This window comes from Tetrao urogallus (genome assembly GCF_951394365.1).
Source record: "Tetrao urogallus genome assembly, chromosome: 2".
NCBI lineage: Eukaryota > Metazoa > Chordata > Aves > Galliformes > Phasianidae > Tetrao > Tetrao urogallus.
The window spans coordinates 18,915,318-18,940,749 of record NC_136814.1 but is presented as its reverse complement, the minus strand read 5'-3'; the positions used below and the strand labels follow the sequence as shown (position 1 = coordinate 18,940,749).

The window sequence follows — 25,432 nt, the reverse complement described above, 5'->3', positions numbered from 1 at the left end:
AATATCAGTGATGCCAGGGATTTTTTTCTGGACTGGAAAGATTTCTTAGGCTGGTTGTATCTCCAACAACCCTCAGATCACAATTTCAACCCAGAAAAACATTTAGTCCAGTATGATAGGAGACAATGACAGCCACTTGAAATTAGATTTGGCAACAAACTTGCTGACAAATGCTTTTGGATAATGCCTGTGAAGTATGCTATCAAAGATGTGACATGTTAACTTAGTCTGAGCAAAGAAGGTGCAGACCCATCATTTATAGAAATTCATTGCAAATCTGAAGATTTTGACATTCTTCCAAGACAAAGATACTACCAAGAGTAAGATATGTTCAATAAAATATATGTGCTACAGAATGAGAATGATCATTGACATTCTTTAAGAGCTTTTTGTCTGTCTAGTTTAATAACCTCCTCCTAACAGTGTCCCTTCTGATGCCCTGCCCACGACGGCTGAATTACAGTCTCGGCTTTATTTATTTTTATTTCTGTGGCATGTTGAGTGAAAACAAACAAGCAAACAAAAAGAACCAACGACAACACGTCCAGCTGTGCTGGAAGCCTTGCACAGGACGCCCCAACCCGACCCGGAACCTCCGTCGGGCGGAACGCAGGTTGGCGGCGAGGGAGCCGGACCGGAAGGTGCTCAACGGACGCGGTGGAGGGAAGATGGCGGCCGCCGTGGAGAACTCACGAGGGCAGGAGGCAACGGGCGAGGAGGCGGCCAGCGGTAACCGGGGGGTAGCGGTAATGGGGGGGGCGTTCCTTTCCCTTGGTCCCCTCCCTGGGTTGTCACCGTCCCCTCGTGCAGTCTGCCGGCGGGATTCCACAAGCCTGAGCACCCCTCAGAGGTGTTCTTATGGTCGACGGTGCCTGCTGCCTCCTTAGCTGCTGTTGGGTTCCCCCGGCTTCTCCCGCTGAACAAGCCGGCAAGCCGCTTCTGACAGGGGCCCAGGCAAATAATTTTGGCTGCTGCTGTGTGTGTGTGTGTTTGTAGTGCGTCTGGCTGTGTGTGTGTGTGAGTGGGGGGAGGGGGGGCATTCAGCGCTGAATCTAAGGGGAGGTGGGGGGTGGTTTGGTGATCGAGCTTCCAGAACTTCTCTCAGAGAGATGACGGATGTTCCTAAATGTACGCGCCTACACCTAGATCGCTGGGCAGACACAGATGAAGGAAATATGGAGATGTTCAGAGCTGGGGCTGGAGAAGAGAGGGCTCTGTGGAGATCTGAGTGGCCTTTCAGTATCTAAAGGGGGTCTGTCAGAAAGGAGGGGACAGACTGGTTAGCAGGGTCTGCTGCGATAAGACATGGGGAAATGGTTTCAGGCTAAAAGAGGGGAGATACTCAGATTGGGTATAAGGAAGAAAGTGTTTACAATCAGAGTGGTGAGGCACTGACACCGGTTGCTCAGACAGGAGGTGGATGCCCTGTCCCTGGAGGTTCTGAAGTCAGGCTGGGCAGGGCTCTGAGCAGCCTATCTCTTGTAGGTGTTGCTGATCATTGCAGGGGAAATAGACTAAATGGCTTTTAAGGGTTTCTTCTGACTCAAATATGTTTATTCTCACCCTTTAAAGAGGTCTTTTTATATGGAAATTTTATTAGACTTGAATCACTCTAATTTAGTACAGAGCTCCAAGTACCGGTTCTGATAGAATTAATACAGTTCACATTACTTTGAGATACCTCTGCTTTAACTGATGCCATTGACACATTCTTTCATGTGTTCAAAACTAGCAGTGCTGGCTAACTGCTGAAGCCTCAGTCATTCACCTTTCTGTAATTGTTGAAAGTGCTGATTGCCTTGCATAATGATTTTTGGTATTATCTAACTTTATTCTCTTAGTTTATTCGGAGAGGTTATGTGTAGGAGAAAATGAATGCGTGGTGTTGCAGGTTTTTCTGTTTCTTTTTGGCTATTTTTAAGCCTATTTTTTTAATAGCAGAGTAATGAATTAGTTTTGCTATGGAGCGTATCATTAGTTGAATAGATAGAATGGATTAAAAACAGATGTCACTAATAGCTGTTCCCATTATTCTATGGAAAACATCTTGCCAAGCACCTCCTGACTTCATTCTCATAACAACTTGGTTACTAAAGAAATGAAGGAATGTAGTAATGCTTACAAAGTTGAAACACTTGATCTGATAGAACAATACTTCTGCAATTTTTGAAATACTTTTCCTGATATAGCATGAGAGGGATCGATGGATGAAAGGCAGTGAGCTGCATGTTAAGTGGGTGAGCAGCAGTCAGTCATTCGGAACCATTGGGGACTGTCTCTTTGCAGGTGGGACTGCAGGGGAGTCAGAAACCAGCTTTGTTCTACCAATCACTTGGTAGACTTCAAAGCGTTGTAAGTGATATGTTATATATGTAATCTGAAGCTTCTGGGTGGCACAAGTATCTATGGAATAGGAGTGAATTGTCACAGGACACTACTTGCCCGTGCTGCACAGTTACCTGAAAAAATAGATAGAGTGAAATAATGAGACATTTTAGTACACCCTAAGCTTGCAGCTAGTTTCATTCTGGTTAATCATTCTCTCTGTTAAAGTCTTTATTTGACTGACTGATCAAGCTAATGAAAGTAGCAGAATACGCTTTGTGTGTTTGGTTTGCTGTTAAATTGACTTTTTCCCCCTCTCTCATGATTACTTGATTCCAGACTTGAGTATTTTAACTCCAGTTCCTGCTTTTGTTTTGAATAGGGGATGGGGTAAGAACAGAAAAGCTCATTTACTTTTGAGGTACCTGACAAGTCTTTTGGTTCTGTTTCACAGAGTGGAAACTGTGCTTTGCTAATTCTTTTCCTGGACTAGTGTTTTTTTTCCTGAAGCATACGTTTTCTTCATGTATGATATGCTCCCCTAGCTTCAATTTAATCTGTGTACATGCATTTAAACACTAGATGTCACTGTTGCAGTTTGTATACAAGTATATGTAGCCATACGAACATAAATATATGTGCGTGTGTGTATATACATACAATCAATAATTTCTTTTAACTGGAACATACCTTTATTTTCCCTGAAATTTAACAGTCCTAGTCATAACAATTTTCATTAATATAGTAATAATTTCCAGAGCTATCTTCTCCCTTCTACCCAACCTCTTAAAATATTGTAAAACATTGCTGAGAGTAGAAAGCCCTTGCACTGTATACTTTCTAATAAAGTGTAACTTTCTAATAAATTCGTAATGGTGGTTTCATGCCTGCTTGAGCAGTATCTTGAAGAATTAATTGTAAAAGCAAGGAGTGTATGGTCCTGAGCTCTAATAATGTTTGCATTTAGAACAAATTCAACTTGAGATGAGTCCTTACTGGAGACAGAAATCTTGATACTTTTTTTTTTTTTTCTTTTTCCCCCTAGATTCTGAGATAAGCTCAGGACTTCCAGATGACAACTTCTCTTCTGGGGATGAAGCCTTGGATGGAGATGATGAGGATGAAGCGGCAGTTGGTGGGCATGTGGCTGAAGAGACAGCAAATTCCAAAGCTGGTCCAGGTTCAGGCTGGGCAGATGCCATGGCAAAAGTACTCAACAAAAAGATACCACAGAATAAGTCCATCATCTTGGCCAAGAATAAAAAACTGGAGAAGGAGAGAGAAAAGGAGAAACAGGAAAGACTGGAGAAGAGGAGGAAGGTGAGAAAAAGGCTCAGCGTTTCATTGTACTGTCACAGTCAGATAGGGATGTGGGCAAGGTCACCCAAGCAGGGATTTTGAAGAGCAAGGGCCTCGAGGTTGAGACTGGTGTAATCCATAATGTGCTTTTGATTTTGTTTGCCCCTTTTGGTTTTCCATGGTAGATGGTATGATGGTATCTATGCTCTAAATTATTTCTAATTCTGAAAATGATACAAAGAAAACAAAGCTGTAGTGGTTTTTTGTGGCTTTTTTTTTTTTTTTTTTTTTTTTTTTTTTGTGAAATTTTAATTCCACGCTGTAATTGATTCACCTTCAGGCTAAAAATTTATTAATACTTCTAATGTTTCATCTTGCTAGTTCTGTTTAAGTAGGTTAATCAAATTTCCTGCTGATAGTCTGGGACATACAGTGGTTAGGCTGCAGCCTGCCCCTTTAATAGAGCTCTGGTAAGGTAGCTCCTCAATTCTTGCTGTCCTAAATACTTGTTCTCACCCAATAAATGTGGAAGTACTGTGAAGCAGAGGTGAGCTGCAGGTCTCTAAGCTGACTAGTTCACCCTTAAAAAAACTTTAGGTCAGTCTGGCTTTTCTTAATTTCTTGCTGATGTAAGCTAGAACATGGCAGGTCTTTTGATCAAAGATCAAAACGTGGTCATAAACTTGTGAGTTCGTAGTAGTCTGCCTGAAATTATAAAGATAAGGGCTCTGAAATTCCGTGAAAAGCTTGTGTAAAACACACTTAGTGAAATACCATCAGATCTAAGAACACTGTTAGATTGTTACAAGTTGGGGAAAATGTATTCTTAAATCATTCCTGACGGAGGTGTTGGGGAAGTATAGTATTCTACTATTGGACTTATGGTCCTTGATCAGTTGATCAATTTTGGATTCGAAACAGGGAACCTCAAAGAAGACAAAAATTGGTGTTGCACATCACAGTTGGAGAGTCATGGAAGGGTTGTGGAATGGCTTGGGTTTGAAGGGACCTCAAAGATCATCTAGTTACAGTCCCCTGCTCTGAACAGGGTTGCCAGCAGTTAGAGCAGACTGTTTAGGAACCCTTCAACCCTGACCTTGAGTGCCTCCAGGGATGGGACATCAACAGCTTCTCTGGGCACCTGTGCCAGAGCCTCATTGCCCTGTGGGTGAAAGAATTCTTATTAATATCTAATTTAAAGCTTCCCTCTTTCAGTATAAATCCATTCCCCTTTGTCCCATTGCAGTTATCCTCTGAGCATTTGGTACTCTCTTATGCTTGAGTTCTGCTTATTGCAGTCTTTACTGTGCATCATTGTCAATCATAAACCTGCTTTGTGATTAATTCAGTAGGGGAAGTCAGATTCCTGAGACTCAAAATATATTATGCTTGTCTTGATGTGCCCACAGATTTATTATTTATAGATTTATCTGTGATGGGCTTGAGCAGTTGGAAACTGTTCTTGAATAGTTTCTTTGCCTGACTGTCAGTGTGAAAGCACTTGTTTTGCTAGATCCCTTTTGCTTGTCTCAACCAGAAACATCACTCTGGCACGAACTTTCTGTTGTAGAAGGGAAATGGCTGTGATTTCATTGGGGCCCCATTGTTTTCAGCATGAGGAACTTGCCTTAGATCTGTAGTCCCGTGCTGGAGCTGCTCTTACCATCAACCAAACAGAGCTTTTGTTGATTTATTTTTTTTTTGGACATCTTAGTGCATGTTGTTAGAGTATGCTGCATTCTCAAATGGCCCGTGCCACTTACTTTATGTAATAATATTTATAACAGCTTGATAAAAAGCGGGAGTGGGAAATGATGTGCCGAGTGAAGCCAGATGTTGTCAAAGACAGAGACAGAGAGAGAAATCTTCAGAGAATTGCAACAAGGTAAGAGGTTTTTTTTGAAACCTTTATTTAAATATATGTATATCTTAAAGGAAGGAAAAGGGGAAGAAAAGGCCTGTGCAGGTAATCTGTTTCCAATCAGATTGAGCTCCTAAGAAGTGACTAGCAGGAGCCAAGTGATTTATATGCAGATCTGTGTTTTACAGTATCAAGTTCAACAAAAGATTTTAGAGGGTTTCTGAAAGCATAAAAATTTAGACAATAATGTAATGTTTGCCTAACAGAAGTGCTTTGTTAGACTCCCTTATTTTGTTAATTTAATGCTTTGAAAATGCGGAACAGTTGTTTCTGCTGTTCTCTTTTTTCCTTCTCCGCAGAGAATTCACCAGATCCATGGCTGCTAAATACAGTTGCCTGATTTGCATTATTGTAGTGGTGCTCTTTGTCTAGTTCTTTGTGGAGCACCATGTTGATATTCTGTCTGTATCTGCTTGTTTCCTTACAGGACTCACTCCTGTTCCTTATACTCCTGCTTCAGCTGCTCTTAAATTCTTGTATGAGAAATTTAATAGCTGGTTGTAGAATTACCTGCATCCTTCTGGAGTTGAAATGTGTTTTTGTATTGATGGTAGTGCAATGTATCATACTTGCTTTGAGATCTGAAAAGTTGTGTTTGGATTTTTGTTGCTGGTTTCTAGTAATAAGTGGGAAGGAAGATTGAAAATTGAAAGTCTCCTATATTATAGTGAGTGTTACTTAACAGAATTGAGGTTCTGAGTAACCATTTTTGGGAACTAGAAGCCAGCTAACATCTGAACTGGTTAGTTTCTTTGATAGAAGGTCCATATATATATATAAACACAACTTGAGTTAAAAGCTTTTTTTGTTTTTTCTTCACCTCCTCTCTGCTGCCTACCACCCTAGAGGTGTTGTGCAGTTATTTAACGCTGTCAGGACACACCAAAAGAATGTTGATGAGAAGGTGAAGAAAGGTGCGAAATCTGAAAGGCAACGTGCTAAACTGCTGTCATCAGTTTCAAAGAAAGACTTCATCAATGTTTTAAGAAGCATGGACGGTGCTAAAGGAAACCATAACTCTGATAGAAAGGCTGCAAAAAGTAAACAGGTAGGCTTGCATGCAAAATACCTTCTCAGTGTACTTACATATAGTCTGATGATGTGCCTACTATGCAGAATAGATGTATCCAAGTGCCTTGCTTTTTTTTTTTTTTTTTTTTTATTACTTAGCCTTTTTTTCTTTTATATAGCTTTCCTGAGAGAACATCAAGCCTTGTGTGCAAATAACTTATTTTACCTGTGCTCTTATTGAAATACATGTATTAAATTCTATTTTAATTATTATTTTTATCTTGAGTTTTGTGCATTGTGGAACAAACTGCTGAGTCGTAATGAATTATGGCATGAGGAGTTTGGGCAGTAGTAGTTGCAAGTTCTCTAGAATTGTGGTATCCGTTCATCCAACGTGGTGTATATGACTGTACTACTTCTGTTTACCCACAGAATCAGGTATTTCAAACTCATTTGCTCTGGTTGATTAGGGAACTTTCGGGCTTTGACATAACAAGTGAATACTGCAACTGAGAAACTCAGGTGTGTTAAACATTTGTAGGCTTTTTTTCTCTCAATTGTTTTGTGTGTTAGACTGGTGGTTTATTATTGCTGATAAACTGTTTTGGAAATAAGTATTTTAACATACCTTTTTCTGAAGGTAGGCAAGATAGGCAGTTTATTTGGGCTTGTTTAAGTTTTTAGCAGTCCATTCAATTCAGTAAGTAGCTCAGGGTTCAAAAGAAGTTGCTGACATACCGTTTCTCGTATTTCAGAAGCTGTGTGTTTTTGATGCACCATTTGTGTTCAGGTTTGAACTTTGTGCTTAATAGTGGGTGGAATACTTCTGTTGGCCCAGACTCGCAGCAGTTAACTAAGTGGGCTCTTGGTGCCAGAAAGAAATACTTCAATCAGCTGGGAGACAACAGTTTGTCATATGTTTTTTGTTTGTGTGTGCCTGGGGAGCTTGCTGAAATGCTGCCTGACATGAAGAGCTCATAGAATTTTCATGCAAATGTAACATTAAAGTATTTTTTTGAATTCCTTGGATAATGAGAACAATTTAGCTTCATGCTGACACTTTATTTCTCCTTAAATAATTCCAGCTTGCTTGTTTGGGTGGGGGGCATGTGTGTGGTTTCGTGTTTGTTTTTGTTTGTTTTGTGTTGTTTTTTATTCCCCAGAAAGCAGAACATCACTAATAACATTGCCTACTAGTATTGCTGATGTTAAAGACTAGTCAAGATTGTTATCAACTCAGCAGTCATGGGAATCATCTATCAGCTGCGAAAACATAGTAGACTGACAGTGAATCAACAGCTGAGTAAAAACTGGGATTCTTTTTTGCTTTGTCAGATTGTGGAAGGGCAATTTTCTAATTATCAGGTCAGGAAACAGATTGCGAATGTTTCTTTACTGTAGGAGAAATGTCTTATTTTGTCAGTATTAGTAACAGCATATTTTCATTAAAATACTATGGAGAAATAAAGCTTCAGATATGGACTGGTAAAGAGTCATTTTCAAGCATTGGTAGGTGCTGCTTTCTTTTGTTCACAAGATTCAGATGTAGGAGTTTTATTTAAGGCTATATTGTGGGTTTGCTTGGTTTTTGTTGTTGTAGCTGTGTTTTTTTGTTTGGTTGGTTGGTTTTTTTTTTTTTTTTAGTGTTTGCTTTGATAGACTCACTCTTCCTTCCCTGTCCTGTTGTATTTGTTTCAGTGCCTCTCCATTCAGCACTGAACTAAACTCTGTGATGACAACTTGAAGAGGAGTTTTATTAATCTGCCATTATATCTCTTGGGAATATATTTTACCAATTTAGTACACTCTCATCTTCTTAGTAGTTAATGCCTGAAATTGAAGTCAAATTTTGATTTTCAGTCTTACCATCAGATTTACACAGGCATTCTGCCACTATACAGTAATGCTGGATTCCACAGTTGTATCTTTGCTTCTTGATCTTTTGAGGGTATTTAAGAGAATGGTAAGTAAAGATGAGGCTTTGAGATCGTGAATTCTCTAGAATGCTGGTAGATTTTTGAGACATCTGAAAGCTTTTCTTAGCTTTGTTAGGGCTGGTTTTCAAGCCCTTTATTTGCTTGTTTTTTGTCCTTTTGTAGCAGCCTGCTTTCTTTTTAGCAATTGAGACCATAGTGTGTATTTCATTCTTTAAAAAAAAAAAAAAAAAAAAAAAAAAAAGATGGAAGAGATGCCAATCCCAAACTCCAGGCTTTGTGCCATCAATTAAAATATAGTCCAGAACAATAAAAACACTACCACACCCACATAAAACAAGCAGTCAGCAAGAAAAATAACAGAATAAAGTTTTCCTAGTGAAAGCAGTGCTTTCTTTGCCCACTCCTTGTGCTGTGAAAGGAGACTTGACTGTATTTGTGAGAATGGGCAAATACTTAGTTTTCTTACTCTGCAGTGGTTTTGGCATGAAAGATTTGCTGCCATGTTTTTGAGGGTTTGGCTTCTTTCAAACGTTCGGAATTATTGAAGATACCCCTTACAAAGCTCTGCTGTAGCTGACTATTCAATCAAGTATAGGTATGCATGAGAAAAATAAATTGAAAGCTCTATAAAGATTATCTGTAGTGGTATTTTATTCTGTATTTTGTAGGGATTTTGTTCTGGCACAAACCAAATGTAAAAGTACATTCTTTTTCCACCAGTTTCATGCCTTCATGGGAAGAGCAGGTAACCCATACTCCTGCCAGAGCTGGCTGTTGTTTATAGTCTCATACTTCTAGCCATTGGCCTAAACACCCCTTGGTGTACCCACCTAATGCAGCTGTGAAAGACGGACTGTCAGGCTGTGAGTTTTTTTCTGTGCCATTTGAAACTAATCCCTTTTCAGGTTTTCTGTGCCCAGATGGGAGTAATTACTCTTCTGAGCTGGAGCCAAAAGGTTTGCCTTTCATATCGCTAACTGTTTATCAAGGTATTTCTTAATCCTTGCTGAGCCAGCTGACTTGTGTCATGTTTTTCTCTTTTTTTTTTTTTTTGTTTTTTTTTTTTTCCAAGGTACTGTACAAGATGCTTGCCTCTGGGTAAGATCATGTAATTTCCTTCTTCCACCATCATCTTATCTGAAAGCTTTCTAATGAGGAATAAGAATGTAATAATGGGGAAGAAAAATCTCAGTTCTTTAGCTTTTTTGAGTGAGTTTTTAAACTTTTAAGTGGTGGTATTCTTGTTTTGTGAGGGTTTGGTTTTTGTTTTTTGGTAAGCATTTCTGAGGAGATACAAGGGCTGTCAAGTCTTGTTCAACACAATCCTTACAGAGCATGTTATTGGTTAGATCTTGGCTACTTCCCACCTTTAAGATACTTTAAGAAATGTTATTAATCAACATACAGAGTTTTGTGAGGGGTGTTTTTGTCTGCTTTCCTAATAGTGGTATATGGTAGTGAAACTCTACAGGCTGAAGTCATCTCTCTGGCTTTACAGCAAATTCAGGAGTAGCAGTGATAATTAAAGGATTCCTTTTGCTGTCTGTAGAGTTAAGTTCCTTTCAGATGTGTACCTCTGAAAGATATGTCATAGGGCCTAATGTGGAGGGTATTTTTGTCATGGATACTCTGTTCTTTTAAAGCCTCCCAGTGTATTCATTTCTTTTCTGTAGACTGTCAGCTGTTTTATCTGAAATGGCCTGGGACTTGGGGCCCAAGGTGATCTGCAGGTGAATGATCATAGGTTGCAGCCCAAACTGAACCTGTACTACTTTTACTTATCCTTTCCTACTCTTACTTATGCTTTCCTTAAAAAGATTGCATAAATTTATTTTTTTCCAGTATTAATTTTTAATTATGATACATTTCAATTATATATTTCAGTATGCAATTGCTGAGATGTTCATTCCTATTAGTTGCAGATTATACCTATATAACATTCTTCAGTTCTCTTGCAACCCAGTCCTCCAACTGAAGTATGACTCCACTGAATTAGTATAGACTTTTAGAGTTCCTTTAGGTGTCCTTAAAAAATTTTGGGTGCTGCTAAGATTACTGTCACAGGGAAATACTTTTGCTTTCAGAGTTGAATGAAGTTTCTTATCTCTTAAACCTGTAAAAGTACATTTGCTGATGCAATAAATTAGAGATCTGAAATCTTAATTGTAAGAAGGCAAAGAAATTCAGATTTAATGTTCCTGGAACAGCTTAGATCTCTTCTCTTACTGCAAGGCAGTTGAAAGGGTTATTCATGCTGTGATTTCAGCTCAAGCACCAGAAACCTTCCTCTGGCTTTCTGCTTATCATTTGTGCTGCTCCCTGTGAAGTATTATTGGGTGATAACATATTTTCTAATAGCATGTGAATAAATGATGTGAAAGTTGCAAATATTCTCTGTGACAAGCATAGCTTGTGCTCATCAACCTTTAATTTTGAATTATGTCTTTGCTGAATGGTGTCCTGAATGGTTATGTTTGCTAGAACAAGCTTTCTCATAGCAGCTCTGCTGCAGAGCATTTAAAGGGTGGAACTGAGAGTAGAACTTTCTGCTGTACCTCAGTCACTATAATTCAGTGATAATTTTTCTATGAAATCTGATGCTGCCTGTATGACTTGGAGTACAACTTGTTTCTTGCACTGTGATGATCTCCGGAAAAAAAAAAAAATTACTGGTCTCAAAATAGTATCTATTAATAGAACTTATTGGTGGGAAGGAAGATGAATGAAGACGAACACAGTTGTTCTTTTATATCAACCTATTGATCATATGAGAATTGGAATAAAGTGATTTTTCTATAAAGACCTGTATTCTATGAAAGCTGTGTTTGCTAAGCGACTTGTAAGTGTAGCCAACCTGACTCCAGTCATTACAGACTTTTTCTTCCTTGTGAGATTTTAAAAATTGATAAATATTCTAAACAGTAGTTGAAGAACTGTTCAAGGGTGGGAGGATTACTGTGTTTCTGACTTTGACTCCAGGACACAAGAAGTCACATGGAGCTTTCATCTGTCAAGTTAGTTGAAGGTACAAATGTGCTTTCCAGTTTAAGAGTTAATCTGTTTAAAATGTGCTAGTGACTTCCTTCTTTTTCTTGCAGCTGAATAAGTAGTGGCTATTGTCATCTCATTCTGCATTTTTCCACGGTTTCCATACAACATAATTGGGGAGGGGATAAATGCTTCCATTATTTTCATCTATATGTCTTTTCTGGGGGGGAGGAGTCTGAACAATTTCTTTAACCAACTGTAGGAAGTCATTTGTTCCTGAAATGTGGGGGTGAAGGCAAGACTTCTCCTAGGAATTTGCTAAGGTGCATCTGCACCTCTTTTAAGTTTAAAAGGAAACATTTTTCTTAAGTGATAATGACATTTCAAAGTAGCACAGGTTTATTGCTACAGCTCTTGAGTGCTGGCTTTACAGAACTAATTGAAGGAGTAACTAATGCACATGTATGTGCCAGCAGATTTGAAGGAACAGCCAAGTATTAATTTAGTTCAGCTGTGGCCAGAGTAGAAGTTGTTCTTGTTCTTCCAGTTTTAACAAATGTCTTCCTGTCCCATGCACAGAAATTTTAATTTGAATTCAGCGTTAAATCATGCATTTCTCTCACATGTATGTACTTTCTTGAAGGTCGTTTCCTGTGTATTTGGAGTTTGGTTTTAGCACAGATAGTTGCCTGATTACCTGACTGTGTGCTGTTTTCTAGCTTATATCCTTTGAATAACTATAATGCAGTGCAGCCTGCCGTCAGTGTACCATACTCTAATTTCCTTGTCTTTCTAAGATGAAAGGTGATTGTACTTGAAATAGAAGCTGTTTGATGACACTTTTCATTTAAATCTGCAATCTGAAGTTTGCAGAAGGATGGACGGACTTTTGGGTCATCAGTAGTTTTGAGTGTTGAAGATGTACAAGCTCTATTTTCTATCTAATGACATACACCCATAACTGTCAGTGTGGGAATATAGGTCTTTACCAGAATTATGTCTACTTGATTGATAAATGTCAAGAACTTGACGCTGTGAGTTTACTTCCAGGTAAGAGGGATAGAAACTGTGATGCTGTATCTCAGGTTCACCCTTTATCCCACTGTTCTTGACTTCAGACTTCTCATGTTATTCTCTATTGTAGGATGTTTTCTCTTATATTCAGCTAGTAGGCAGAAAGGGGAAAAGGCTGTGATTTTTGCAATCTTGTTTTCACCAACCTGTTTGTTTTGTTTTTCTTAATCCTCTTCATATTTTGTGTTCTAAACAGGTGCTTTCCCTCTACACTTTAGGTCCAAGCATGCAGTCGTATGCTCTGGCCTGTAATGCTACAGCAGTCCTAGCAACTGTTTGCATAGAAGGACTTGTTTCCTCTTTGTTGTCATCATTCATGCATGGTGCAGTTTGATGCAGACTTCAAAGATGCAGCTAGTATGTGATCAGTGAGGACAGATATTTTAAGAGAATTTGGCTACTGACTTATCAACTGAGATGATGACCTCAGATCTGGGGAAGCTGCTCTCCCAGATGTTTATAACTTGGCCAGACCTGGGAATATGGTAATGAAGATAGCAAAAGACATATTCCGCACTCCAAAATAATCATTTAATGATTTTTCAAGTTCAGAAAGAATGCATGACGAGACTTTAACGAATGCCTATAGGAAATACTTCTTTCCTCTTTAGGGCTGTAGACAAAATGTTCTAAGTTCATCTTGCCTTGAAACTGGTTGAAGTAATTTTTGTTGAAACATTGTGAAAACTTCTGCCTGAGGCAGGTGACTGCAATGGAAAATTTCAGCCTAATGCAGCTGAAACTTGGCAAGTCCAAGTGAATATAAACAGAGACTAACAATTGAAATGTCAGGCAATATTGAAACATCTCCGTCTGTAATATTTGAGTAACTTGCCTATTTCACTATTAATGCACTGGGGGGCTGTGGTGTTGTTCTGTTTTCTCAGACAATGTTGCCAAGCTGGTTTTCAGTAAAACTATGTCTAAAATAACCACAAACTTGTGGTATACATCATCTTTTGATCTTTCTGTAAGTATACAAAGCACAGACATCCAAAATGTCAAATCCTATTAGAATTCCTTTACTAAAGTGTAAAACAATGATCTGAAGAATTATTTTAAAAGGAAATTTGTCTTCAGCTTAATCTGTGACTTTTTTTTTTTTTACTAAAGTTGTGGAAGCATATTGTGTGAAAATGAGAGCTGGGGAAAGTCTTTCCGTTATGTCTTTTAATTATGCTCTTTTTTTTTTTTTTCTTGCAACAATGGCAGAAAGGTCTTTTTTCTGAATGTTTCTGGTTTTTATTCTGTAGGGACCTTTCACTTTTTCTAAATTTCAGTTCATGCAGGCTTTTCTGTAGAATATGCCTTAACTGTCAAGCAGCATCTCTGATTACTTCTGACCACTGACTGCATCCCGCCAAACTGATAGTTAATGACTTCTCCTTACTGCTTGTAAATGAATCAGCTTAAAATTTTCAACCAACACCATCCCTGAGAAAATCTCACAAGTTTAGGACTGTGGATACAGCCTTGTCTTAATGAAAAGTCAACATTTGGAAAATAAAAGGCAATTCCACTTTTACCTGGTAAATTGAGCTGGAAGCCTTAGTAAAAGCTGCTGTCTGCTTTTGGTGTTTTTCATAACTCTTTCATAAGCAGAATGATGTAATTTGAGAAAATATAGCTACATGTTTCACAGACTTCTATAGAAGAGGGTCTCTGGATGTAAAAAAGGTTGGGTGAACTTGTCTATCTGAATGAGCTCCCTTGGTCTAAGCAATTTCTATTGCAAATTATCTTGAAAAGCGGTTCCTTTACTCTGAAGTTTTATTAAGGTATAAAATGTTCTCATTTCCAGAGTGTTGACTTAACAGATATGTATTGTAAATGACCTCTGCACACCTGCTCTTCTGTTTATCTTGGTAAAATTCAAGAGTGTTGGGTCAAACTGCTTACAGTTTCCAATGGTTAGAAGATTGCTGAATTCAATATTTACTTTTTTTCCTGTAGCATAATCTGACCAGTTTTTAATTACTGTTTCTGAAATTGAGTGGAAGCTTATAAACTATGTATTATTATATAAAATATATATAAATAAAAATGGCAGTACAGAGCTAAATAAAAAGAGCAAATAAAAATGGTTGTACAGAGATAATACTACAAATAATACTATCACAGGCTTCTTGGAAAGATCTGACCTTTTATGACTTAGTAGCTGAACACTATATGGTCTTCTGTTTGTGGCCTCTTTTGTTTCTTCTTCATCTGCAGTTGTGAAAGGCTATGCAGAAATGTAGAAGGAAAGGTCAGAAACAGCACAAAAACATAGCCTGATTAAGATAAGAGATTCACGGGCGGTTGATGTATTCACTCTCATTTTTAAAGTTCTAAAAAGCAGCCTGGGAATATCCAAGTGTAGGCTGTTTCTTAATGAGTTTGCATGCAAAGGTGTGTGGGATATTACAGCAGTAAAAATTCAGAGAAACTTGGATTTGTGGGTATATGGGATATGTTGCTGTATAGGAATTCCTAAGTCATGGCCTGAACCGATGATTGAGTTCCTGGAGAGGGGACACAGCCAGCCCTGGGAGCACAAGTGAAAGCAGTTCACCTGTATGATCAAAAGGGGAGGAATCTGGTTCTTTCTAACCCTTGTTTAAGGGCTGGCTGCTACAAGGGAAATATCTGTACATGAAGATTCCTCCTTTTGGAGTATTTGGTGAGCCCTGATCCTTGGGATGGGTAAGCAAATCTTCCTTTCTTTTACTGTATTGTGACAGTGGCCCTTTTTTGGGTAGTTTATACCTGACACTGCTTTTCTCTACAGTTGGGAAATCTTAGATTCATAGAATGGTTTGAGTTAGAAGGGACCTCTTAAGATCACCAATTTTCAACCCTCCTGCTATAGGTAGGGAAACCTCCCACTAACTAGGTTGCTCACAGCCCCATCCAGCCTGTACTTTAATGCCTCCAGGGAGGGCTGCATCCACAGCCTCTCTGGGCAAGCTGTTTGTCAAAAGCCATTTAAGTTACAGAAGGGACTATGAGAGCAGGAGCATTTATCCAGGCAAGGTGCTTAGTAGTCATAAAAACTTCAGTATTTCATGTTTAGTAATGAAAATATGGAAGAGGCAATTCATTGTGTTTCTTTTTCTCCTTTTATGTTTTGCATAGCTATATTTGTTTCAGGACTCAAATGTAAGTGGAAATCCTGAGTCAGAAAAAGGAGGCTATTAGGCCACTTCCTAATCAGCTGTACTCTGATATGATTTCTTAAGTGCTGGAAGTAAGAGACCAGGTTATTTCTACAGTCTTCTTCATTTGAAACATTCTGGGACTTGTTTTGCTATGCCTCTTGTTGAGTCTTAATGGAAAACAGTGGATTCAGGTAATTCAGAAATCTGCAAGCTGATAATTTATTTTTTAAAAAAGGATCAAAATACTCTGGCCAATGGCCTGCATGTTTCCATCCATACTCTCTTGACAGACAAAATTCTATTAATTAACTTCTAAAAAGTCTTAGATTTCAAGCTGAGACATTGCCTAAGTGTCTTTCATAAAAGGGTGACATCTGAAAAAATCTGCTTTGAATTGAAATTATTTTCTCTGAAGTAAGCTATTAAAAGGCATTAGTACTGGACTTCTGAAAGATGGTGTGTAGAAGGACTTCATCTTGAACAGATGCTCCTAGGCACCTCTGCTCTAAATTGTTTGTTTTCTAAGTCCATTGTAAGGGTTCAGAAACTGCACCTCGTAAGAATATTGTGGATCTGGGTAATGTTTGGGATGACAGCTGATCCTTAAACTCCCCCGTGTCTTCATTACTGCACTAAGTATGTATTAAGAAATGTAGGACCAGTTTCTTTTTATCTCTGAATCACTTTTTTTCTGGGCTGAAATGCTAGCTATCTGGAAAATTTATTTCTTTTATTTTGAATCGCATCCAAACAGAAAAATACTTAGTTCATTATTTTCCTTTTAGGAAAATCACTGGAAGCTGGTAAGGTGTAGTCTGTTTAAGTTTATTCTTGGTAATTAACCAATAACTGCTGATGGTCTTTTGTAACATGATGGACAATATTTTGTGGATCTGAGGCTCAGTGTTAGCTAGGACGAAGAGCTGTTCTTTCTAATGGACAACGTGGTCTTATCCAAGTCAGAATTAAGATTCTCAGTGAAGCAGTGCAACTATCTTATCCTTAGTTGTTTTCTGAACAAAGAGATTGCAATTAAAGTAATTTGAATACCATAGTTAGTGATACAAATTCTTGTCTGATAAGCAATGAAAGTAAAGTACCATATTATGTTATTAATGACAGCCTTGATTATGTGCTGTTTTCAACCATACTACTCATTTACCGTTCTAAGTTCTGTGTGATCTTTGCTTTAAGGATCCTATTGTTCAGGTAGATGAAACATGAAAGCTGTATGGTGATTGACAGATGAAGAAGGAATAGAAGTAATAGGTGAATGGTGCAATAGTATTGGCTAGAATGGTAGGCATTCATTTCACTGTTGTTGGTACGAAGACTGATAAATAGGCATTGCAGAGGTGAGTGTAAAAGCAAATAAGGGAGGATGATGAAGTAGTTTGCTTTTTAACGGGGAAAAGAAAATACATGAAAATTAGCAGTGATGACATACTGGAAAGGTATACTGTCTGGAATTGTGCTTCCAGATATTTTCTGTGATAGCCTAATAAAGGGACACTTTTTCCGACTGTCTTCTCTGTAACAATTTGCAGTATGCTTTGAGCTAATGTTATTTGTCTTAGTTTCAGCTGGGATAAAGTTGTTTACTTCAGAGTGTCTGGTATGATGCTGTATTTTGGTTCTAGGAGGAAAAACAATGCTTAAACATACTGATGTTCATAGTTGCTGCTAAACAGGGTTGTACAGAGCTAAGGCCATTCTCAGCAAAGAACCCAAGGAGCTGGGAGGGAACAAAATTAGGACAGGTGACTTAAAGTGGCCAAAGGGATATTCCATGCCATATAACATCATGTGGAAGGAGTCTTGAAGGGGGTGGTAGCTATCTTTCTCTCTTCTGGTGCTTGGACGCTAGGAGCTGGCATTGATTGGGATGTTGTGAGCAATTGCTTGTGCATCACTTGTTATATACGTTCATATATCTGCATATAAAGTCATAACTATTAGCCTCTTTCTTTTCTCTATCTTAGTAAATAATACTATTTCAACCTGTGAGTTCTGTTTTTGTTTTGTTTTGTTTTCCCCCGCCAATTCTCTCTCCAAACCCACCTCTCCCCAAAGGGGAGAAGTGAGCCAATGACTGTGTGGTGCTCAGCCATCTGCCAGATTACACCACAGCAGTTGAACGAATGTGAGGCTCTAACAGTTAAGATAACAGCTGATCTGACTGGAGCGTGTTGTAGTAGTTTGAGAATCGCTGGTCTCAATGTTGATTTTTGTTTGTCATCTCTGGAGGTTGGGTTAAGGCTTTTATTTTGCTATGCTGTATGGCCTTGGCTTGTATCATGATACAATTGGCAGCTGAGTAACAAATCTTTTTTGTATCTTTGGCATTGCAGTCATCTTTGGGTTTTGGAAGCCATATGGTTGATACCATTAGTAGTTATGCTCTTTGCTTTGTATCCTGGGGGAGACCAGCTGTGGAAAAGATGGAGGAGAACACTTTCCAACAGTTCTCAACCTCCCTTTTACTTTTCTTTTTTCCCTGGAGCTCAAGAAGAGCTAGTCACTATGGCTCTTCAGAATTTTGAATATCCGTGGGATGTTCAAACCAGTGTGCTCCTATTGCTATGCATCTTGAATGTACTTCAGCTTATGTTTGAGATTAAACCATTGTTTAAGAATAATATCACCCAGACGTTTGCCCTGAAACAGGATAGTTCTGAATGGAAGGCAGTGTGGGATGGTATGGGCAGGTGTCTAGAGCAGTAAGCACCTCCAGTAGTTTGGATCTTCACGTCTGAACAACTGCAGAATCCTGAAAAACTAGTAGAATATTTAGAAAAGGCTTGCTCTCACCCTGGCAATTCTAAAGAGGTACAGATCACTGTGACATGCTGGGGCCTGGCCTTTAAAGCTCTGTTGAACACTATTCAGCATCCTCAAGGGGAAGAGAATAATACTTCTGAATCTGTTGACAATGCAGCAGACCCTCCAGCTCCTGAGATAATCTGTGCAGCAACTCTAATTCCTGCAGTTGCTCTGAGCATTGTTATTGGAGTGACTGCTGTCACTCCAGCCCTCGAGGTGAGCCTGCAGTCGCTCCTGCTATGGGTCTTGTGGCTGTTCTACATATTGCAACGAGGAAAAAGAAAAAAAAATGCCTCTTGTTGGAGGTGCATCACGCCCAGTGGTACAGCCCTGTGGACCTACTTTAAAAAGTCCACAAAAAGAACATTTTTATTCTTAGGTGAGGTATTTTCATCTGACAGTTTAAAATAGTTGTTTGAACTTCGGGACAGTGTCATTTTGCTTTGTGTTTTACAAAACATGAGTTAAATGTAATAGAATGCATTCCTCAAGGGGATTTGTTATTATAGCTAACTGTAATATTTCGTATCTGTGTTGCAAGTCAGCTCTGCGATCTATCTTTCTGTAGGCAAGGGTTATTTTCAGGTGTGGTGGGTTTCTTTTAGTATGTCAAGGAGTGATCTAAAGGTGATTAGCATGCTGGTTGCCTAACAACCTTCACAATTACTTAGCTCTTCTGTTGTAATTTAAATTGCTTCCTGTGCAAGAGGAGGTGTTTGTAGATTATTAGAACTAGAACATGATGTACTTTAGCATGCCTACTTGTTTTTTTTTTAGAACAACCCAACAACTTAAAGATTAGAAAAAGCTATTCTTTTCTAAATGCTGATTAAAATTCAAATTAATGCTAAGAACGAGTGAAGAATGTGCCGTTTGTTTTGTTTTTTTTTCTTTGACTCTTCCTGTGTATGTAGGTGGCTGAATTTTTTCTTTTTAAACACAGTAGCAGTGAGCAGTGTGCATATTAACCGAAGTCATCAGTTGGAATGAGTTGGACCATGTATGTTTCATGAAACAACTTTGAACTCTCAGTCTGTTCTGACTGAGAACGGAAGATGATTAAACTAATCCCACAAGTTATATGCAGAGTTGCGTCCCTTGGAAGGTGCGTGGTACCTTCTGGAGAAGCTCTCAGGTTGTAGTATTTCTGTACTGTTTATTGCTGCTTGAAAAAATGTGAGGAGAATGTCTGTACGGTTGGGCATGCTCTTGCAGCAGCAAGTGGTAAAAATTCCTTGTGCAGCAGCAGGATTTCTGAGACTGCTGCTATCAGAACTGGAGCCTTGCAAGTGCTGAAGAGCTCCAGACCTTCCTGTATGCAGAAGGGTCCTGTGTTACACTTGAATTCTTTAAATGTTTTTACTTTTTCTGACAAATACTGATTTATGAGGTTTCTAATGAGCTGAGGCTGAAGAAATCTGTTTTCTCAAGTGCCTGTGATTCTTCTTTGCAACTGAGCATTTCGTAATAATGCTAATGATTTTTTTTTTTTTTTTTCCTTAAAGCTAGATAAACACTTGCATTTAGAGTTTTTGTGATGTGATTCTGACCTTTCCAAGGTTGGAGCATATTTAAGCCTCTGCAATGCCAACTCATAGCATTCTTTCTCATTCACACATCCTTGGTTGTAGTAAACCCCAGAGGAGAATATGAGGATGGGGAGATTCCTCATGCAGGTCGTTAAGTTGTGGGTGGTCTTCTGGCTGTGCTCAAAATTAAAATCAGTATTTGTGTTTCCCTTGCCTTTTAGTAACAATTCCAGTGCTTCAGTTGCAGAGAAGTTTGACTGGGAACAACCGGATTCAAAACACTGCAAAAATTGATTATTGTATATGCTTAATAGCAATGTAATTGTGGGCTTTGGTGTGTGCAGGAGACTTTGTAGTACGAATAAATATCCCATACCATGCTTGGTGTTGTCACTTCAAATATACCAAGGCATTTGAGTTCAGTCTCATTAAGAGAGAGTGTAAATGGTTGTTGAATGATTAACAAATAAACAATTGTGTAGCGTTACTCTGCTGCAGAGTAGACTTCTGTTGTGTATGGCATGGTCTGTAAGCTCAAAAAAGCTTTCCAAAATCAAAGTAAGTTTCAATGAGACTTGAGCTCAGAAGTTCAGCACGTAGTCTCACATAGTCTCAGTCTCCAGATCTTTGGGGATCTTTTGTTTTTTGGGGATAAGGTGTATGTAGGAAACTATCTTATATTGAAGATCTCACTGTATTTCAAATAAGTAAAAATTGCAAGTAGTACTGCTTATTAAGCCCGACATGCTTTTTTTTTAGTTTCTTTTTTCCTGTTAAAAGTGATTACATCTTCAGCTCTACTTATGTTGCTGTTTAAGATACTTAAGCTATAGTTCTGTCTGCTTCTAGCTGAGACAAAACTGAGAAAATTTATTTTCCTAGAGTACGAACTTTGATATTCCTGAAAATAGAGGTAAAGATTTTGCTGGTGTTCCTTGTCTTGCATCTCTTCCTCCTACTTTCAAGTGCTTTTGTTTTTTATGTTTGTTTTCTTTTTTATATGTGTTCTTATGTTTTAGTGGAGATCTAACACACGTCAGTGTATGTGTGTGGGTTTTTTTGAGCTAGGCTTAAGGCAGCTTTCTTGGGGATAAGGAAGAGAATAGCAGCAGTCATTTGGAGAAGGATGGAGGCTGGCAGGGAGGGTGATTGTCGGATGTATGAGAGAATGCATTTTGGCAGATAGACTTTTTAACTTCTTTGCTGTGACAAAAGCCTCCCTATATTTCAAGTTCTTAGATGTCTGTATTGAGCAGATCAGACGAACCTGGGGAGGCAGTTCAAATTAATTAGACATGTTAGAGTTGTTTTCTCAGGGCATAAAGTCATTGCTTTTGAGATATTTATGTTAGAAATTCCTTCCCTGACAGGTACAAATAAACGTTTATTGTATATGATGGTAAAGAGAGATGCCCCTGCAAGCTCTGGTATTTCATCTTCACAGAGCAAAGGCATAGGAGCCCAGTGTGCTGATTCTGATTCTTACATTTGAAAAATGTTTAATACCCTGCAGTTTTTTTTCTTCTGAACACTAGAGGAATTTAGACTTTAGGGGAATCTCTACAGTGATAAAAGCAGAAATACCTTTATTTTTGCTGTTGTGCAGATGTTCGAGTGGCAGAAATGCTGTGTTTAATCTGTTTGCTCTATTTTCAGAACATAACTTTTTTATACCATCACCAGTAAGTGTTACAGGACTTTCTTCAGCCTGTGTATAGTTCTCTGTGTTACTCGATAAGCATCCAGGAAACAATTCCAGCCTGGGTCCTTCAAGTGGTGGCTGCTTGTTCTGGGTGACAGACTTAAGCTTTGTTGATTGTTGGCTGATTTGTTTTTATTGGGACATCAGTAATTTCAATTCTTCTTGTTCTGGTTTAGATTTCAGAGATTACGTCTTCAGAACAGTAATATTTTGGGAGATATGTCACCAGTAGAAAAGCCGTGTATCAGCCTTGAGCTAATGCATGTGGTAACTTCAGTGTCTCACCAAGCATGGGAGATGGCGGTTGTGGTATTACCATTTCTCTTCAGGTGGGCTATCTGGCCTTCCCAGCAAATGGGCATCTGCAGTGGAGTAACCACAGCTTCGGGTTTTGGTCTCTCATTGCAGCAAATGATAAGAAATGCATCACCCTGCGCTAGTGACTCTGGAAACGTGTTGGTAACTGCTCTCTCTCTGACCCTCTGAAATAGGTTCCAGGCTTTCAGGCAAAGAACAGACCCATTCAAATCTGTGTGTAAAAGAAGGGAAAACAAAAAAAGCAATTGTTCACTCCCTACCTTACTGTTTCCTATAGTGTTAAGCGCTTATGTTTATATAGCCTGTTTTGTTTGCATTTGTGGGTGTTCAAAGGGGACTTCAGTGTTGCGGTGGTATGTAGGAGAGGTGGATGAACAGCTGACTGGGAGTTCAAAGGCAGTTGAATAGAATGAAAGCCGGTTTCGTTTCCAAGTGCCAAGAATCACTTCTGTTCTACTTAGATGGAACTAGATTATAGCATTGAAAACCCAAGGGCATTAACATTCTTATATAAAACAAGTTGGGAAGCGATGTTAGAGTTGAACTAATTGTTAATTGTACAGATATTCTTGCTGCATATTTTCTTAAGTCTCCAGGAATTTTTTTTTTGTGATAGAATGGATTTGGATGGTTTTTACTGTGAGGGAAAAATAGAGAGGTAAATGACTTAGGAATGAAGATACTAAACGTGGGGTTTTCTTCACTTGGGAGCATGCTTAAAATTGATTAAATGTTTGCTTTCAAGTATTTAATCTTCATCTTTCAGGCATGGATATGCTGCCTCTGTCTTTCTTCTTAGTGCTTGTATAAACTTCTATTCAAACCTTTGTGGCTCCTTGTAATACCGCGGAGGATCAGCATCCCCCTTTGTTGAGGTCCTGCTTTTGTTCTCTTGTTCACTTGCTGAATAGTGGATTGTGATAATTTGAGCATTGGGCTTGTCAAAGCCTGAGCAGCCTTTCGCTGGTGCTGCTGACAATGTCTGTTCTGTGTGTGTGGGGAAAAATAAATGACATCTCTGGTTTCGTTATTATTGCAAAAAAATAAGTAAGTAAATTTGTAAGGAAAACGAGGATTTTTCCATGACAGGTTTTACTCTATTATATATTCAAACACTGATTATTTCTAAAATATCTGGGACTAAAAAAACAAAAACAAAAACAAACAAACAAAAAAACGCAAGTGTTTTTTTGTAATCATTCTGGCCTTATTCTAATCCGGAAAGGTAAATGTGTAGGATAACAGGATACCAAAGTTTTCACTTAATGTATTATTCCACTGAGAATATCTTCCTACACACCTACACTGGCTGTCACTCTTTTAATTCCAGTTAACTGATTACCCTGCCTGAGATGATTTCAGGCTTTATGGGGAATAGCATTTGTAGTGAATTGCTGCAACAGTGAGAGTAGATAGGAGTCACTCCCCTGGGGAAAAAGGGAGTTGATTTTCTGCTGCTGCTGGAGATGGGAGAGTTACACCTCCAAATAACCATCAATGAGAGCAGCTGTGGAGACAAAAGGAAAGAAAAGAAAAAAAAAACATACCTCTTGAACAGCTTTAGTTGGTTGTTGGTGGTGGTTGTTGGGTCTGGGGAGATTGCTTTTGGAAGAGAAGGTGTTGAGATGTGTAATCTTATTTTTGAGGGAGTCACCTTTCACAGAGAGCTGCAGGACAAGTCACATTTTTGAAATCATTTCTATTTTGAGTAACTGTTAGAAGTAAGTTGTCTGGCAGACTCCTTGTAGCAAGCAGGTAGCTTGTGTTGGTGTGATGTGTTAGGTTTGCAGTGAGAGATCTGCATTTTCTTCTAATTATTTTGTTCAAATTTTATGCTATTTTATGCTCCCAGAAACTACATGATCTGCACCTGCAGAGGATGCTGTAGCAAATAACCCCTGGCTGAAGGTACAACATCAGAAGGTGGTGGTTAAACAAGTGAATTGGTTCCCGATTTGAATAGGGCAGTGGGAAGGAGATAGTGGTATGAAATGCCTGTATACCTTTGTTTTAGGGACATTACAGAAGTAAATTTTTTTCAATTCCTTTGATTCCTCCTTGCTAAAATAATTTTTTGCTTGGGTGTTGGACACTGATTGTTCCTCAGAAGTATTTTGCTGCTGTGGCTTAAATGACTGGAGTCCTTCTTTGGTACTTGGAATGTTTTTCAGTGTTTTCCTCCAGTAACGATTGGAATGTCAGAATTACTTCATCCTGTTCTTTAAAGCTGTTGCCACAGGATGGGGCTGTTGCACCGCTCAGTGAGCTCCTTCACTTAGAAGAGCAGCCTAGCAATGTTTTCAGTGCTAACCTGAAACTAAGGCTCCTGTCACTTTTCCTCATTATTCACCGGTCCGTTTAGCATGGCTTCAGTTTATCCACTTTGAAGAAGCGCAAAATTTGGAATAAGGTGTTGTTGGCATGCTGAGTGTAGATCAACTTTCAGTTTCTTTTAGAGGCAGCTTTGCACCATATGACAAGTCCAGGTAGTGAGGTAATAATCCACATAAAGGGGATTTGGTTCACGTATCGCCGAATATGTTAAATATTAAATTTAGGTTTTTTTAAGCCTTTATTAAATCCATATTTGTGTTTTCTAAATGTGCCAAGAAGTGTTCTAATGAAGCAGCACCTGGGGGTTAATAAATGATATCATGAATCCATTCTGATTGCCAAGAAAGATTTTAATAAAGGAAGCCGTGCCCAGGGTTGACTGTTTCATCCACAAGGAATAACTGTTTTCTTTTCTGTGTTCCTTTTATTGGTTGGTTAAAACAAATTCACTTATTTGCATCAGATAGTTATGATTCCCCTGTTTATTCACGTAACGTTTGTGTGAGGTGCTGACTTTTGGTATATCTGTCTGTGCAAATTTGTGTGAGGCATTATTGTGGTTATATGAAGGCTTTCCATCTTCTACTGCCCCTTTCACATTCATCTCATCATCCTCTTCCTTCTCGTCCCTTCAAACATATAGGGTGAAGTAAAGTCTGAAGACGGACCAGAATGGAATATACTGCGTGATGACTTCATGATGGGAGCATCTATGAAAGACTGGGATAAGGAAAGTGATGGAGAGGGCAGTATTGAACAAGGAGGTGGTTTAAAACAAGAAGATGACAGTGACTGAATGAAACTGAAAGCATTTCAAGATACTTTATTTTTCTTTATTTGGATTAAAAATCAACATTCTGTGAATGTACAATACTTGGAGGCTGTCTCTTCTTAAAGAGTCTTGTACAACTCGAGTTTTTTTTTTTTCCAGTGTCCAACTTTTTAAATATAGCTTCATTTGCTGTACTGAAATCCTGAAATATTTTTCAAAACATGTATAATTTTCAACATATTTCCAAAACATTTTGTGC

At 38.6% G+C, this 25,432-nt stretch overlaps 1 protein-coding gene across 1 annotated transcript; it reads left to right on the top strand.

Annotated features, from left to right (window-relative positions):
* Positions 1-668: 668 nt before the first annotated feature.
* RRP15 (ribosomal RNA processing 15 homolog) lies at positions 669-25,197 on the top strand (the record flags this gene model as incomplete). The annotated part of the gene is made up of 5 exons (XM_079532861.1): positions 669-729; positions 3,371-3,645; positions 5,412-5,509; positions 6,392-6,593; positions 25,045-25,197. 5 exons carry the CDS (start codon positions 669-671, stop codon positions 25,195-25,197), a joined length of 789 nt encoding a protein of 262 aa, XP_079388987.1.
* Between the last annotated feature and the right edge of the window lie 235 nt (positions 25,198-25,432).